The 16,981-nt window shown below is 43.0% G+C and overlaps 1 protein-coding gene across 1 annotated transcript; it reads left to right on the top strand.

The window, feature by feature from the left end:
• Window positions 1-3,437: 3,437 nt before the first annotated feature.
• LOC143714021 (carbohydrate sulfotransferase 12-like) lies at window positions 3,438-14,467 on the top strand. Its single transcript, XM_077204925.1, has 2 exons — window positions 3,438-3,606; window positions 13,377-14,467. Exon 2 carries the CDS (start codon window positions 13,430-13,432, stop codon window positions 14,465-14,467), a length of 1,038 nt encoding a protein of 345 aa, XP_077061040.1. The 5' UTR covers window positions 3,438-3,606; window positions 13,377-13,429.
• The last annotated feature ends 2,514 nt before the right edge of the window (window positions 14,468-16,981 follow it).

The following is a 16,981-nucleotide window of genomic DNA, read 5'->3' on the forward strand; positions in this document are numbered from 1 at the left end:
CAGAAAGAGATGACGCATTCACAAAAGTAGGCTACACCAATTGGAAAAAAGCGCTGATAAAAAACAGTGGTTTTCAGAAACATGCCTCCGGCACTGCGCATGTCAGAGCCATGTCTGCGTGGCAGGAATACCAGTGCCGGACAGAGACTGATAATACCATTGTTCACCAGCTTGGTCAAACTCACATAGAAAAAAACAGATATTATGTAAAAAGTATTGGGGAAGTTATTCAGTTTCTGGCGGTTAATGAACTTGCTCTACGTGGGCACCATCACGGGGGAGGGGATGAGGAAGGTCTTTTAATTCGGCTATTTGATTACACCCTCCAAAAAGACCCTAAACTCGCAGAGATTGCAAAAAGCATTCCCGAATACGCGAAATACACGTCCAATTTGATTCAGAAGGAGATAATTCAAACTCTTGCCAAAATGGTACTAAAAGACATCCAGACCAAATATGAGGAGGCCGACTCTCCTGGTCTTTGTATTAAAAGTGATGGTACCAGGGATCGGTGTAACATTGAGAATTTGTCAGTCATCATTAGATTTGTCCGCAACTCAATCCCAGAGGAACACCTAATCGGCCTCATTGAATTGAATCAGCTTGATGCTGAGTATGTGTGTGACTAAATTCTGTCTAATCTGTCTGACCTGGGTTACAATGGTGACAATTTAGTGTCTCAGTGTTATGATGGTGCTTCTGTCATGTCAGGAGTGAGGGGCGGTGTGCAGGCTTTGCTGCAAAACAAAGTGGGTAAAGATATCCCATATGTGCACTGCTACAACCACCAACTCCATTTGGCAGTGGTACATGCAATGCATGCAGAACCTGTGGCAAAGAAGTTCTTTGACTGGTCCACTTCACTAAACACATTTTGTCACAGACATTATGTTGCAAATAGATGCAGTACACCCACACTGAAAAGACTATTAGAAATTCGCTGGACCAGTCATTATGATGTCACCAAGTCTATTGTTCACAATGAGGATGTCATCAGGAGGCTTCTGTCTGAGATAGCAGAGGATGACAGTGCTCCATTTGACATTAACACAGAGGCATGTGGTCTTTTGACTCAGCTTAACAGACAGAACTTCTTTGACACTGGCAAATTTCTTCTGCATGTGCTTGGTGCGCTGAAGCCAGCCAATTCAACTCTGCAGTCCCAAACAGTGGATTTGTGCACTGCAGGGGAAGTGGTGACAGCTTCCCTGGGCACACTGAAGGAGATGCGATGCGACTCATTCTGGGAGGAGCATTTCTCTCAGTGTGGAAGTAGGCCTACCAACCCACCTAAAAGAAGACGGATAGTTCATTCACAACTTGTCAGTAGTGTTATCTTGTCTACAATAGGGCATGGTGGTGACTCTGATGACCAAACTGCTCCTAATCAGACTTTTAAAAGGGCTATGTTCAACATCCTTGATAGGGCTATTGTGGAGATGGAGACGAGATTCTCTCAAAGAAATTTTGATTTAATGAGGGCAACATCATTTCTCCTACCAAAATCAGCATCTTTCCTTGACCCTTCTCTCCTGAAGCCACTTCAAGTGCTTGCAGGCACAGAGCAAAACAGTATGACCTTGCAAAATGAAATTGCTGTGGCAAAAGCAATGTTGCTCAATAAACTGTCCACTGATGCTAACCTCTCTGAAGTATGCAAGTGCATTCAGCAGTACAAAGAGGCCTTCCCCATTTTGCATAAGCTGTATGTCACAGCACTCATCATAGGTGTGTCCTCAGCTGCATGTGAAAGTTCTTTTTCTACCTTGAGCCGCATTCTCACCCCTCTCCGAAGATCAATGCTGCATTCAAGGAAGAGAGATTTGGTCATTTTGGCACACGAAAAGAAAATCACAAAAGGTCAGGACATGAATCGATTTGTTTCTGAATTTGCCAAGACTAGCCGCAGACTGGTCCTGTAGATAGGATACACTGGATGTATCAGGGACCTGATTAAATCCATGAATAAGTACCACTAAATATATATATATATATATATATATATATATATATATATATACAAAAAAAAGTTATGTTGCCTCTGCTAATCATATCATAATTTCAATTCTTATAGTTTCACAAAAAATAGCTTTTATTTCAACTCTCTAGGTCTCCTGACCCCCTGCATGTAGCCTAATATGTTTCCTTTTATCTAGGCCTACATTTTTACATTTATTCATTTAGCAGACACTTTTATCCAAAGCCACCAGAGAATAACATTCAAATACTGTTCTCATACTGTTCAAATGAGCATATCAAAATTGTTTACCTGGGACCGCATTCACAAAGAATCTTATAAGAGGCTACAAGTAGCTACTAACTGGCGAAACTCACAAACGTCTTCTCACAAGCAAACACAGGCAATCACCGTGATCTGATATATATGAATCTGTCAATAATAATATCATCATCATCATATTATTAATGTTGACCTGGTTTGATTAACTTTTATTTGATAGCCCTATAGTCTAATAGGGGCCCTGTGCCTATCTCTGGGTTCCTCGCTTAGAAAAAGATCTGCACTAAAACAGATTGTGTGTAGTATAGCTTAATTTTGCGCCGATTTTTTCAATTGTTTATGTTGGCCCCCAAACAAGCCAAATGCCCCTCCAAACATGACATCCTGGTACCCCCTCTGATGATAGGCCATCATCTGTAGATTTTAGAGGGGGGATACATATACTGGCAATTCGAAAATACGGTCTGAATTTTTTTTATCCCACTACAACTTTTGTCGGGAAACAAGAAATGTGTCCATATTCACTGCTGTTATTAGACATGATGTAAATTATTCACAAAATAAAACACTTGATGATAGGCCATCATCTGTAGATTTTAGAGGGGGGATACATATTTTGGCAGGTTGAATATACAGTCTGAAAAAATCTGTATCCCACTACAACTTTTGTCGAAACAAGAAATGTGTCCATATTCCCTGCTGTTATTATACATGATGTAACGTATTCACAAAATAAAACACGTGAAGATAGGCATCATCTGTACAATCACTTTTTGTGTATGACATTGACCAGCCTACTAATTAAGTGCAATACATTATTAAATAATTTTGATAATAATTCACCATAATTTAATATCCAAAGGCTGTTTGCTTTATGAGTGAAACGGTATGGTCGTCTTGGTTTTTCAGTAACTAGACATTCTCAATTCAGTGCAATGAAGTTCGATCGTTAGCCTTCAGAAGAATAAAATAATTAATTTTGATAGATGGGCCACGTGATAGCTGCACGTCTTTGCTAAACCTCGTTGATAAAACAACAATAGTAAAACGATAACTTAAACAATTCACGTATTATCGTTACATTTACCTTGGTCAAACCAATGGCACACGTTCTGCTGAATGCGAGCGCGCCACCGCGACCGGGGATACATTTCCATTCAGGGTAAGTACCTTGGCACGACACCTGTCAGGTATCCATGGTAGTCACGTGACTGCAAAGTATGAATTATCCGTGTGTTGGGGAAAAAACAACACAGGTTAAACACTCGCTACAGACACACCCCCGCTCCTTTTTGCGGAGAAAGAAGGATAGGATAGGCTGCACCATTCGAACACCACCAGGCTGAGGAAATGGTCTCCTATTGAAGGTGAGAACTGAGTTTTCGTTTGGGTTGAACCCATAAGTAAAGCTAAAACGAATGCTGGACTGGTATGTTTATGCGGTAATTTAGGCTTGTATTAGTTTCAAGGCATCCATTTAGCATTAGCCTATTTAGTTTTGGAATAACAAATTTAAATAGAGATCATTTCCGACTAACTAGCGCGATTCAGTGAAAAGGTGTTCGGTGGTGGGGAACAGTGAAATGGTAGGCTAGTATGTCTAATGCGTTACTGATATCCTATAAAGTTAAAAAAAAAATATATATATATATATATTTTTTTTTTTACTTTATAGGATATCAGTAACGCATTAGACATACTAGCCTACCATTTCACTGTTCCCCACCACCGAACACCTTTTCACTGAATCGCGCTAGTTAGTCGGAAATGATCTCTATTTAAATTTGACAATGACAATGATTCATAACTATTGACAATGATTCATGACAATGATTCATAACTATTTTGTTTTGGCGAATGTCAGACTAAAATATGATAATTATGTAGGCTACAGTGACAATTAACATGCTGGATTTAAATGATGCTGTTTATTGTTTTTTTCCCCTGTGTGTGTGTGTTAACTAAAATATTTCTTTTTTTCTTTCTTTCAAAATCAGTCTTAGCTACATGCCTAATTATATAGTTCTAAATTATGAATATTTTAAAGTAGGCTACTGCACGCATTCTGTGTATTATAAAGTCTGCATTCAAAGTCTACGTTAGCTCAAAACGTAGCCTAGTGAGACGTAGGCCTAATCATCTTTTTTTTCTGAATATAGTCAATGCATCACTAATTACAAGTGTTAGTCACTCTTCGAGGACAGCTAGTGATCCGAACTATTATTTTAAAGTGAAAACTATATTCAGAGTAAAAAAAAGTCCATTGCTCACTTCTCACTGAGATTTTACATTTGACACCGAGTGAAGCTCCTTTCGGAGCGCGTATTGTTTTCAGAGAAACACGCGATCAACGAAAAACGAAGCCTCGCTTTCTTTCCAGTCACGTGAATGTTTCACTTTGCGAGTCGGAATGTTTGAACCCAGACCACTACTCTAAATGTTTTTGGAAGTGTAAGTCCATTTACTAACTTTTTTTTTTTTTAAATAATCCTATTACATGATCATTCTGACACATAGGCCTAAACAGCAGAAACCATAAAATAATTAGACCATCATTTACTTGCATCAAGCAACTCTTTTGGCATTTTTGGAATTAGTATTAATATAATTGTTACATTTAATTTATTGCCACACTTTACTATCTGATTTATATTGTCAGAAAACTGAACATTTAGCGTTGTCAGGCTTTTATTAACGGTGCTGCACACTCAGCTACTCATAAATATGGTTGCTATAAATTTGACCTGTCACAAGATGGCGCTGTTTTTGACACTCTTGATGCTTCTAATCTTTTCCCGAAACATACAGGGGAAAGCCTTAGGAGGATCATTTGAACATCCCTACATCTCAGACATGTGAATGTTGTGATTAGAAACTAATAAGCAATTCTTTATAAATTGTCATAGTTAGTTATTAGTTCTTAATTATGCCACTCTCATTACATAATTATTGATGAACTAATAAGGACATATCTCATTCCTAAATTTGATATTACTTACTGATTAGTTCATCTTGTTTCCACATTAGGGTAACACTTTCTATGAAGTCCATGCTTATAATAAATTATAGCCCCATTAATACTTATAATTATTACTATTTTATAAATATATTTATAAAGACTCATTAAGATCAATACTACATTATAAGAACAGTTATAGTTGCATTTAGATATACTTAAGTCATGCATTTGCTTTTTCAATGAGCATGCTTATAATTAATTTTACACTGATTTATTAATGATCAAATATAAAATAGTTCCAGAGATATCTTCTAGCCATACGCATGTCATGCTATCAGGATGGAAGACAGGAAGCAAATGCAAGTCGACAATTTATTGGAATCCGGGAAACACAAAGTCACAAGACAACGGGCGTGGAATGATGGCGCAGGGACTTCAATGGCCAGGACCAGAACCGGATGAGATGGTGCGGTGAATGAAGGTGAAACAGTCCAACGTGAAGACGGTGAAAGACGAAACTCCAAACACGGCAATGATGATCACAGGACACGAACAGGAGGGCAGACAGGAACGTGACACCGACAGGGAAGACATCAAACAACGATCTGACAAAAGGGATGAGACAACGGTAAGTATATATAGAGTGGTGTGATGGGCTGCAGCTGGTGAATGAGAAGATGATCAGCTGGAGTGGATTAGGCATTGACACACAATCACACCCACAGCGCACGTGCATGCATACAACAACAAAAACACGCGACGAGAAGGAAACAATGAATTTGTATACCGTGACAGTACCCCTCCTCCTAAGAACGCCTCCTGGCGCTCTCAGACTCCCTTACCTGTCGATTGTAATCATCGATGAGGGAGTGATCCAGAATGTCTCTAGCAGGTACCCAACCTCTCTCCTCCGGACCGTAACCTTCCCAGTCCACCAAGTACAGAAACCCGCGTCCCCTCCGCTTAGAGTCCAGAATGCGATTGACCGAATATGTGGTCCCCCCATCTACGAGTCGCGGTGGGGGAGGAACCGGGACTGGCGGGTGAATACGAGAATGAAACACAGGCTTAATTTTGGAGACATGAAAAACGGGATGAACCCTCCTGTACGCTGGAGGTAAATTGAGGCGGACTGCCACCGGACTAATGATCTTGGCGACAGTGAACGGGCCAATGAATTTGGGAGCCAGTTTATTAGAAACGGAGCGGAGCGGAATGTTTCTTGTTGACCAACGACGTATACGGGAGGCTTCGACCGGTGGCGATCGGCCTTGGCCTTGGTGCGCGCCCCCACCTGGAGTAGAGTCTCACGGGCTCTAGTCCAGGTGCGGTGACACCTCTGGACGAAGGCGTGAGCGGAGTGGACCGCGACCTCGGATTCCAGACTGGGAAAAATTGGTGGCTGGTAACCTAAACTACACTCAAACGGAGATAGGCCCGTGGCCGACACTGGTAATGTGTTGTGGGCGTACTCCACCATGGAGAGTTGTTGGCTCCATGAGGAAGGATTCTTGTAAACCAGACATCGTAACACCCTCTCCAGATCCTGGTTGGCTCTCTCGGTTTGGCCATTGCTCTGGGGATGAAACCCTGAGGACAGACTAACCGTCGCTCCCAGTAATCTACAAAACTCTCGCCAAAATTTGGACACAAACTGGGGACCCCTGTCGGAGACCAGGTCCATCGGGAGGCCAAGAAGGCGAAAGACGTGGTCCACGACTGTCAACGCTGTCTCCTTAGCTGAGGGTAATTTGGGTAAGGGAATAAAATGAGCGGCCTTCGAGAACCGGTCCACCACGGTCAAAACGACTGTGTTACCCTGGGAGGGCGGGAGGGCGGTAATAAAATCTAGAGCCGATATGGGACCAGGGTCTTGAAGGGACTGGCAGCGGTTGAAGTAACCCATCTTGGGGTCGATTAGAAGTCTTACCAGTGGCACAAACCGAGCAAGCCAAAACAAAACTGTGAATGTCACGAGCCATAAGTGGCCACCAGAATCGTTGCTTGACTAAAAAACTAGTGCGATTAACTCCTGGATGGCAAGCCACGTTGGAACAATGACCCCACTGAATGACGTCAGACCGTAATCCCTCCGGCACAAATAAACGATTAGGTGGGCAACCGGGCGGAGGCGTTACCCCTTCTAAGGCCGTCTTGACCTTCGATTCGACCTCCCATGTGAGTGTGGAAACAAATAGGGTTTCGGGTAAAATGCACTCGGGAGTAACCGGGCGTTCGGAGCGATCAAAAATGCGAGATAAAGAGTCGGGTTTGATGTTCTTAGAACCCGGGCGGTACGAGAGAGAAAAATCAAAACGACCGAAAAAAAGTGCCCACCGAGCCTGCCTGGAGTTCAATCTTTTAGCAGTTCTGATATACTCTAGGTTCTTGTGGTCAGTCCAGACGATAAAAGGTACCCCCGACCCTTCTAACCAGTGGCGCCATTCCTCCAATGCTAACTTGACTGCCAACAACTCCCTGTTACCAATGTCGTAATTATGTTCGGCTGGGGATAAGCGATGAGACAAAAACGCGCAGGGATGCATCTTATCTGCAGGAGAGCGTTGGGACAGCACTGCACCTACCCCCACCTCTGACGCATCGACCTCCACCACGAACTGAGGTGAAGAATCAGGGGCAATAAGGATGGGGGCTGAAACAAAGCGGCCTTTCAGTTTGGCAAACACAGCTTCAGCTGTGTCTGATCACCTGAACGTCGTTCTGGGGGAGGTCAAGGCGGTCAGAGGTGCGGCTAGTTGGCTGAAGTTGCGAATGAAACGCCAGTAGAAATTGGCGAACCCCAGAAACCTCTGTAGGGCCTTACGGGAATCTGGACTTGGCCACTCTACCACAGCCTTAACCTTCTCAGGGTCCATACGCACTCCCTCAGACGAAATGATGTACCCTAGGAAAGGAACAGACTGTGCATGAAAATCGCATTTCTCCGCCTTGACAAAAAGCCCATTCTCTAGCAACCTCTGAAGCACTCGTCGGACGTGTTGCACATGTTCCTGGAGAGAAGCAGAAAAAATCAATATGTCATCCAGGTAGACATATATGAACTGATCTATCATGTCTCACAACACGTCATTGACCAATTCCTGGAAGACTGCTGGGGAGTTGGACAGCCCGAACGGCATGACCAAATATTCAAAGTGCCCCCTGGGGGTGTTAAAAGCAGTCTTCCACTCATCCCCCTCCCTAATGCGGACCAAATTATAAGCGTTACGTAAATCCAGTTTTGTGAAGATGGACGCTCCCTGCAACCTCTCGAAGGCAGAAGACATCAACGGCAAAGGATAAGTATTCTTTACTGATGTTGTTCAACCCCCGGTAATCAATACATGGTCGCAGAGACCCGTCCTTCTTCCCCACAAAAAAGAACCCCGCCCCCGCTGGAGAAGAGGAAGGTCGGATGAACTTGGTTGCTAGAGAATCAGAAATATATTTCTCCATAGCCTCCCTCTCTGGGACAGAAAGCGAATATAACTTGCCTTTGGGCGGAGACTTACCTGGTACTAAATCTATAGCACAGTCATAGGGACGGTGCGGAGGAAGAGAAGCAACACGAGACTTACTGAACACCTCCTTCAGGTCATGGTACTCCGTGGGCACGTTAGACAAATCCCCTGCTTCCTCCTGAAACATAGAAACAGAGACAGACGGACAGGCAGACACAAGACAAGACTTATGACATTCCTTGCTCCACTCCAGCACGACGTTATGATGCCAGTCTATGCGAGGGTTGTGACGGAGGAGCCAGGTGTAACCAAGGACGAAGGGTGTCAGGGGTGAATCCAGTAAAAAAAAGAGATAGTTGCCAGAAGTGATGAGTGTGATGTCCTCAGTGATGAATGAAATGGTGGGGAGATTCTGACTGTTCAGTGCATGTACAGCGATTTTGTGAGTGAGGGGCTTGAAGGGGATTTAAAGCTTGTGTGCGAATGTATAGTCCATGAAATTACCCTCAGCCCCGGAGTCCAGAAGTGCCTTGCAGTTGTTCTGGTGCACTGACCATCTTAGTCTAACCGGGAGGAGCGTGGATGTTGATGAGGTCTTTTCGGCGGAGATCCCACCCGATAGTAGCCTCATGCTTACTATCGGGCTTGGCCTTTTAACGGGCAGTTGTAGGCAAAATGTCCCGTACCTCCACAGTAAAGACAGAGGCCCTGGGTCCTCCGCCTCTCCTTCTCCTCCCGGGAAAGCCGAGCTCGCCCTACCTGCATGGGTTCGTGATCGTAGACAGGGCTGACCGCGTCCCCGCCGCTGAACCGTGGACCCTCGGCTCCGCCAGGCGTGCGGGTGGACAATGCTCGTCGTTCGACTCTGGATAGTCGAGCGTCCACTAGAGGCTGACATTTTTTCGGGAATCCCACGGGTCACGGGATTCCCGTGGGATTCCTGCAGGATGGGAGTCATCTTTGCTATCAATCACGGGATTTGGACGGTACAGGATAAATGGTTAACGGGAGCAGACGGGAGCGGGAATCAACCAATAGCAAAGACGACAAAAAAAGAAAAAAGTAAATGCATCATTTTGTAGTTTCCTTTTAATACGCCTACAATGTAACGCAATTAAAAAATAACTACACGACCCAGCCGTCCCAAAAGCCATCAGTGCTTTTTGTCACGGCTTACCGCCGAAATTCAAAGAGTAGTGATGGAGGGAGCTAACAGCCGCGGAGAAGTCGATGTGGCAAAAAATGATTTACAGCGCAAAGTCAGAAATGACATGTCTATTAAGTTCAAAGAACTAGTCGGAAAGTCTGAAATATTAATTAAGTTTATGAGAGTAGAATGTGACGGTGATAGCACAATGTACGCTGCTTGTAAGACATGCTTAGTCTTAGTCAAGTACGCAAGTGATTCAGGGACGAGCGGTCTGAAGAGGCACAATTGCAAGGCAAATTCGGGAAAGAATCAGGCAAGCATCGCTTCGTTCATCAAGCGAAAATTGCCGTATATGGGAGCGGTACAGGAGCGGGAGTCAGTTTAAACAGGAGCGGGATGGGATTGGGAGTCAATTTACCAGGAGCGGGATGGGATGGGATTATTTTTTAAACTATGGTCTGGGAGTGGGACGGGACAAGATTTCTTTCTATGGGAGTGGGACGGGACAGGAGTGAAAATCCACTCCGTGTCATCCTCTAGCGTCCACCCGCAACGCTAACTCGAGTCCATTTAAAGAAGTGGGGAGGTCCAGGGCGTAGATCTCCTTCTGGACGCGGTCAGCCAACCCATGCAGGAACATGTCCCACTGCGCCTCCTCGTTCCATTGACACTCTGCCGCCAGGGTCCGAAATTCGATTGAGAAATCTGAGACCGACCTGTCCCCCTGCCGCAGGTCGGCCAGTACTCTAGCCGCCTCTCTTCCCGCGAGCGCTCGGTCAAATACCAGTCTCATCTCGGCGGAGAGTGTCTGGAACGAGGCGCAGCATGGGTCTTGGTTCTCCCACACCGCTGTTCCCCATAGCGCCGCTCTTCCAGTCAAGAGGGTCAAAACGAAGGCCACCTTGGCCTGTTCCGTCGAAAAAGTTCTGGGTTGGAGTGCAAAGTGCATAGAACATATCGTCAAAAATGATGTACAATGTGTAGACTCACCCGAATACGACTCTGGTACTGGCAGGCGGGGCTCCGACTGGAGAGGGTTCTCAGGTGGTGTGGGGGGAACAGCTGGTGTGGGCGGCGCAGTGGGAGCTCGTAGATGTTGGATCTGCTGGGTGAGCTCGGACACCTGCGCCACCAAGGATTGAATTGCACGACCCGTGTCGTTGATATTCCTCTCTTGGGAATCCATCCTTCTAATACTGTGGTGGATGAATTCTTCAAATGACGCGGCTGACGCACTCGCTGCTTCCATTGTACGGTCAGATCGTTCTGTCATGCTATCAGGATGGAACACAGGAAGCAAATGCAAGTCGACAATTTATTGGAATCCGGGAAACACAAAGTCACAAGACAACGGGCGTGGAATGATGGCGCAGGGACTTCAATGGCCAGGACCAGAACCGGATGAGATGGTGCGGTGAATGAAGGTGAAACAGTCCAACGTGAAGACGGTGAAAGACGAAACTCCAAACACGGCAATGATGATCACAGGACACGAACAGGAGGGCAGACAGGAACGTGACACCGACAGGGAAGACATCAAACAACGATCTGACAAAAGGGATGAGACAACGGTAAGTATATATAGAGTGGTGTGATGGGCTGCAGCTGGTGAATGAGAAGATGATCAGCTGGAGTGGATTAGGCAATGACACACAATCACACCCACAGCGCACGTGCATGCATACAACAACAAAAACACGCGACGAGAAGGCTACAATGAATTTGTATACCGTGACAACGCATGGTATTGCTTATAGCAGTTTGAAATACTTTTAAAAATATTGTTGCAGCATTGTTTTGCTAGTATGTAACTGTCACAAAACCGAAGGAAACAGACAGGTGAGTGATATCAACAGGTTCTTAATTGAGAGCATGGGTGGAAATGATAGGAACCAGGCTATGGTGAATTGATGGAGACAGGGAAATGCAGATGATGATTTAACTTGCTCTAGATCAGAGGTTCTCAAACCTGTCCTGGTGTACCACCAGCCCTGCACATTTTGTATGTCTCCCTATATCTGATACACCCATTTCAGGTCTGGCAGTCTCTACTAATGAGCTCATGAGTTGAATCAGGTTTGATAGATGAGGTGAGGAGGTGATATCTGGTGAGGTCGGTGTGTCTGGTTAACTGACGAGTCCAGACAATGATGGGGAGGAAAGTGACTGAAGATATAGGGTGTGATAATGAGGATGATGGCTGGCTGGTGCAGGTGATAGAGGAGTGTAATCAGGTGTGAGCCAGGGAGGATGACGGGAAGTGTAGTGCTGAGGGTGACTGAGCTGGTGACTGTGATAGTAACATTAAAGGGTAACTAAACCCCTGGTCAGAGCCTGACTCCACCCACTGGCAATATTTGAAAAATGCTGGAAAAGTGGGCAGAGCCCAGGAGAGGGGGGGCGTGCACCTGAGACGCGTCTTTCTATAGGCAAGGGTGTGGTTAACTGGTTGATGCTTACGTCATGAACCACCGCAACATCCAATAGGAAAATTCAACTGCAGTAGCCACCGTTCAACCTGAAGAGGGCAGCACTCAGACGTTTTTACACCATATATTGTAGAATTAAAACACTTTAAACCCAAATGTCCAAAAAATTACTTGAATCAATGAACAGCAATAATAAAGCCCCAGACTTACGGATCATTAACTAAAAAAAGTTGGTTTAGGGTTTAGTTACCCTTTAAAAAAGAAACATTTTTTTCCAACTGTTTGTATTAATGATTTCTGTGTTTTCCCCCTATTATATCATTACAGGAATTGTTGTTCATTAGTTACATTGACAAGTAAACAACTTAAAATGTATAATAAGCACATCTTCACATTTCTTAACATTTGCTAGGAAAATTGGATCCTATGATTTCACTTGCCTTAAAGCCATCAATGATGCATTTATAGAGGTTAGTAACTGTATTATCACTCACAATAAGTATTTATAAGAACACAATATGACTATTAATTACAATATATTCCCCTATTTGACAGAAATAAATCTGAATAACAAAAAAGTAATTGTAACTATAACTTAATAATATTACGGCAATGCATGTGACCTTTACATTCATGGAACCATGACTGACAATCAGTGTTTAATGGATTATGAGCAAGCACATTGAAAATGCAAATGACTTAAATAACGTAATTATAAAGATAATATAAATGGAATTATAACTGTTCTTATAATGCAGTTGGTCATAATGAGTTTATAAAAATACTTATAGAATAGTAATAGGCCTACTTAAGTATAAATGGAGGTATAATTCATTATAAGCATGGACTTAATAAAAAGTGTTACCCCAATGAGTCAATAGTGGTAGCTGAAGTGTTAATATGTGTTCTACTCATTTGTCCGTCATTACTTCCTGCATAGTTACCTATTAATGACGGACCATTGTTCTAAAGTGTTACCAAAACATCGTTTAAAAAATAGTGTAGTCCGCCAGAAAGATATAGAGCATGTGTGCTATGTTCACATTGTGAGTTTAGATATAGTGATTAATCATATTTTGTGGTTGTAGATTGTAAATTCAGAATTCATCATAAAGTCCTTTTTTGTGTTTCTCCCCAGAATTCTCAATATTCAAATCTCTTTTGAGTATCTGGAATAAGCGTCCAGCAAATATGGCAAAGCAAAGGCAACTCCAGTGCTTCTTTTTCTTGGGAGCAGTATTTGTCACATTCTTCATCATTTTCTGGAATGATTTGAGATATGAGACTTTTTACCCACACACGGCTTCATCACAAGATTTCACACACCTCAAACTGCGTCAAGCACATCGTAGACGCATGATAAGAGAGCTTTGCTCAGCCAATAGCAGCCTGAATTTTGCAGAGAAATTAATCCGATTTGACCAAATTCCAAATAAAGCCCTGGACCATCTCATTGTGGATGATCATCATGGTGTTATTTACTGTTTTGTACCAAAGGTAGCATGTACCAACTGGAAACGAGTCATGATTGTGCTCAGCCAGAACCTGAAGCCAGCTAATGGAGCTCCATATCTGGATCCTCTTGACATACCTTTACCGGTAATACATAATCATACAGTACATAAGACGTTGAACAAGCTTTGGAGGCGCTATGGTCGTTTCTCACGTCCACTAATGCATCACAAACTAAAGAATTACACAAAGTTCCTTTTTGTACGGGATCCTTTTGTACGTCTTATTTCTGCTTTCCGGAACAAATTTGCTGTGCCAGATGAGTATTTCTATACGGAGTATGCCTCCACAATGCTTCAGCGTTATGCTAATATTTCATCCCCCCCTGATTCTGCTCAAGAGGCCTTCGCAGCAGATATCAGACCGTCCTTTACTCACTTTATTCAGTACCTGTTAGATCCACTGACTGAGAAGGAGAATCCATTCAATGAACACTGGCAGCAGATGTACAGACTCTGCCATCCGTGCCAAATTGACTATGATTTTGTTGGAAAGCTGGAAACTCTTGATGATGATACAAAACATTTGTTGAGGATTCTTGGGCTGGATAATCATATTCACTTTCCCCCAGGGTACGAAAACAGGACAGGAGTAGACTGGCTTCGAGACTGGTTTGCAAGCATTTCCATAGCTGACAGGAGAAAGCTGTACAATCTTTATGAAACAGACTTTAAATTATTTGAATACGAGAAACCTGAGACCCTTCTGGACGAGTGACAATTATTGCTTTTTGTTCTTTCTGATTTTGCATTACTTATATACCTCATGAAGAAATTTTGAAAATGCGTCCTGTCTCGACTTTTTGATTATTTTAGGAACGTCTTTGACCGCTTCAGAGTGGCTGTCTATGGGCATGCACAAACATGTCCTTAAAGCAACCCTTAACGTTCGTTTTCAAAACTGTGCAACTCACCAAGTGTTAGTGGTGTTCGTTGATGTTTAAAAACAAATATATCGGCGCAATGTATGATTGCAATCCGTGTTATTTGCTATAGTGGAACTATTTTTTCAGATACCTCACAACCGCGAATAAACTTCCGCTCGATATTTGAGTCTGAAGCGTTAGCACACTCCCGACCACTTGATGGCAACAACTACTTTGCCATACAAGGACGCTGTACGGAACACAGGAGGTCTAGCCTTTTGAGAGGAGTAGAAACAAGGGGGTAATCCATCAGCCAGAAACTGAAGCCTCGCGGGAGGCGCCATTGTAGCAGAACGGGTTGCCAGAAGCCATCAGACAGGAAGTGCAATAATTGGGCTTCAGTCTTCTCCGTTGAAATCAATGGGGTCGCTGTGTCCATTTCTTTTACTGTCTATGAGTAGAACCGAGCGAAAAAGACTACAACAAAATGTAAACAGCCCTTTTCCGTTTCCGTTAGCGCAGTAATATCAACGAGCAATGAGTCCTCCAACAAAAATCAATGCGATTTTACAAAATGCCAAATAAAACACGACAGAAACTGTATTTTGGCTATGCTGCTTGTTTTGGAACATCAACGAACACCACTAACCACTCGGTGAGTTGCATAGTTTTGAAAACAAACGTTAAGGGTTGTTTTAAGGACATGTTTGTGCATGCCCATAGACAGCCATTCTGAAGCGGTCAAAGACGATTCTAAAATAATCAAAAAGTCGAGACAGGACCCATTTTCAAAATTTCTGTGTTCACCACTGTAATTCATCCAAAACAAACTACAAAACGGACTCGAGGTGTTAATTACCAGAATTATCCATTAAATTCAGACTCTTGTTTTATGATAACCTAGGTTATTTTTTTCTAGATTTTTAACATTCTAACCTACTTTGATTTTCGAAGCTATATAGTCTACTTTTTCTTGGTGATCAGGTCAAGCAACTGTTAAAAACTGTCACAGTGATGATTTTTAAAATATGATTGATACATGTGATATTTTTCTTTATCCAAGTCAACAGGCTTATATTTCACACAGTAGTTTGTTGTTTAATTATTGCAATTAAAGCTTTTTTAACTTTCAATATTCAAATTGATCTAAAAAATTTAAAAAAACTATTCAAAAGATGACATGTTGGATCCAACTGGTTGCAGAAGAGAGGAAGCAGGATATAGGTGCAGCAGTCTTAATTTAGAAAAAAACTCAAATCACTCTCAACAACAGGAATAACAGGAACAGAACAACTAACTAACTAAACAAGGTAGAACTGACCAAGAACTGAAAGAAACATGAGGCTGAAAGGTGCAGTGTGTAAGAATGACAACTAGTGGTCAAAATAGGTACTGCAGTCGAATATCAGAGCTCATCGTTTCTTCCGCCACCTGCTCCTCAGGCTGTGTTTACACGGAAACGATCTGAAGAGAAAATGCAAAAGTGGCGTTGCGTTATCACTTTCTTATTCTGCGTTTAGACGAGTGTTATGGGGGGGGGGGGGGGATCTGCGTGCATATGGTGATGCAAAAGTGTGTGAAATTCGATGTAGTATGCACTCCAGCCGGCTAGGTGGCAATGTGAAGCAATGCCACACAACAACACCAAGTCTGCACACCTGCGTACAACCTTCCTTCTACTTCTCTCTCTAGTAGCGTGAAATGAAAACATGGCGAAGCGAACAGCATAAGGACTCCTTGTACGTTTATCAGAGCTGCTAGGGCAACTTGAAGGTCAGACGTATGGTAATAATCCGACATTTTGGTTGTTATTTTCCTGTACTGGCGCATGCCTGTGACGTAAACGCGTACCGTTTACGTCAGAGAGCCACAGTGAGCAGACTTGCGTTTTAAAGATTTCCACTCTGGAGGGTGGTTTTACTTTTTTGCGTTTTTAAGCCGGGCCAAAAACGCCATCGCCGTGTAAACGAAAGGCACATCTGATAAAATATTTGTACGTTTTCACCCACGAGTGTTCTCGTGTAAACAGGGCCTCAGACTTGACGGCGCTTAAACGGTTTGCTAGTTTGATCACATGCAACAAGAACGAGTGCAATGGACAATGAAAATTGGCAAATTGGCAACAGTATCACAGACCAAAACAATAACAAACCTTCCAGCCTGAAAACACACATTTTAAAGTAAAATAGTTGGCTGTAGAAGTGTTTTTTTTTTTAGAGAAACAAGTAGGCTATGTGAACTTAGCATGTTTCCTCAATAGATATGCAAACATTTTATGGTATTTTTATGCTTTAGTAGAGTGAAAAAGTTACATACAGCACCTTTAAATAGACAGCAAACAGAGAAACTAATGAGACTAATTAAGG

Source organism: Siphateles boraxobius, unplaced genomic scaffold, assembly GCF_051911475.1.
Source record: "Siphateles boraxobius isolate OS27281-9 unplaced genomic scaffold, OSU_SipBor_1 53, whole genome shotgun sequence".
In the NCBI taxonomy this organism is placed as follows: domain Eukaryota; kingdom Metazoa; phylum Chordata; class Actinopteri; order Cypriniformes; family Leuciscidae; genus Siphateles; species Siphateles boraxobius.

Bases quoted from the DNA above. Each gene is read 5' to 3' on its own strand.
- LOC143714021 (XM_077204925.1), top strand. From the start codon at position 13,430: ATGGCAAAGCAAAGGCAACTCCAGTGCTTCTTTTTCTTGGGAGCAGTA.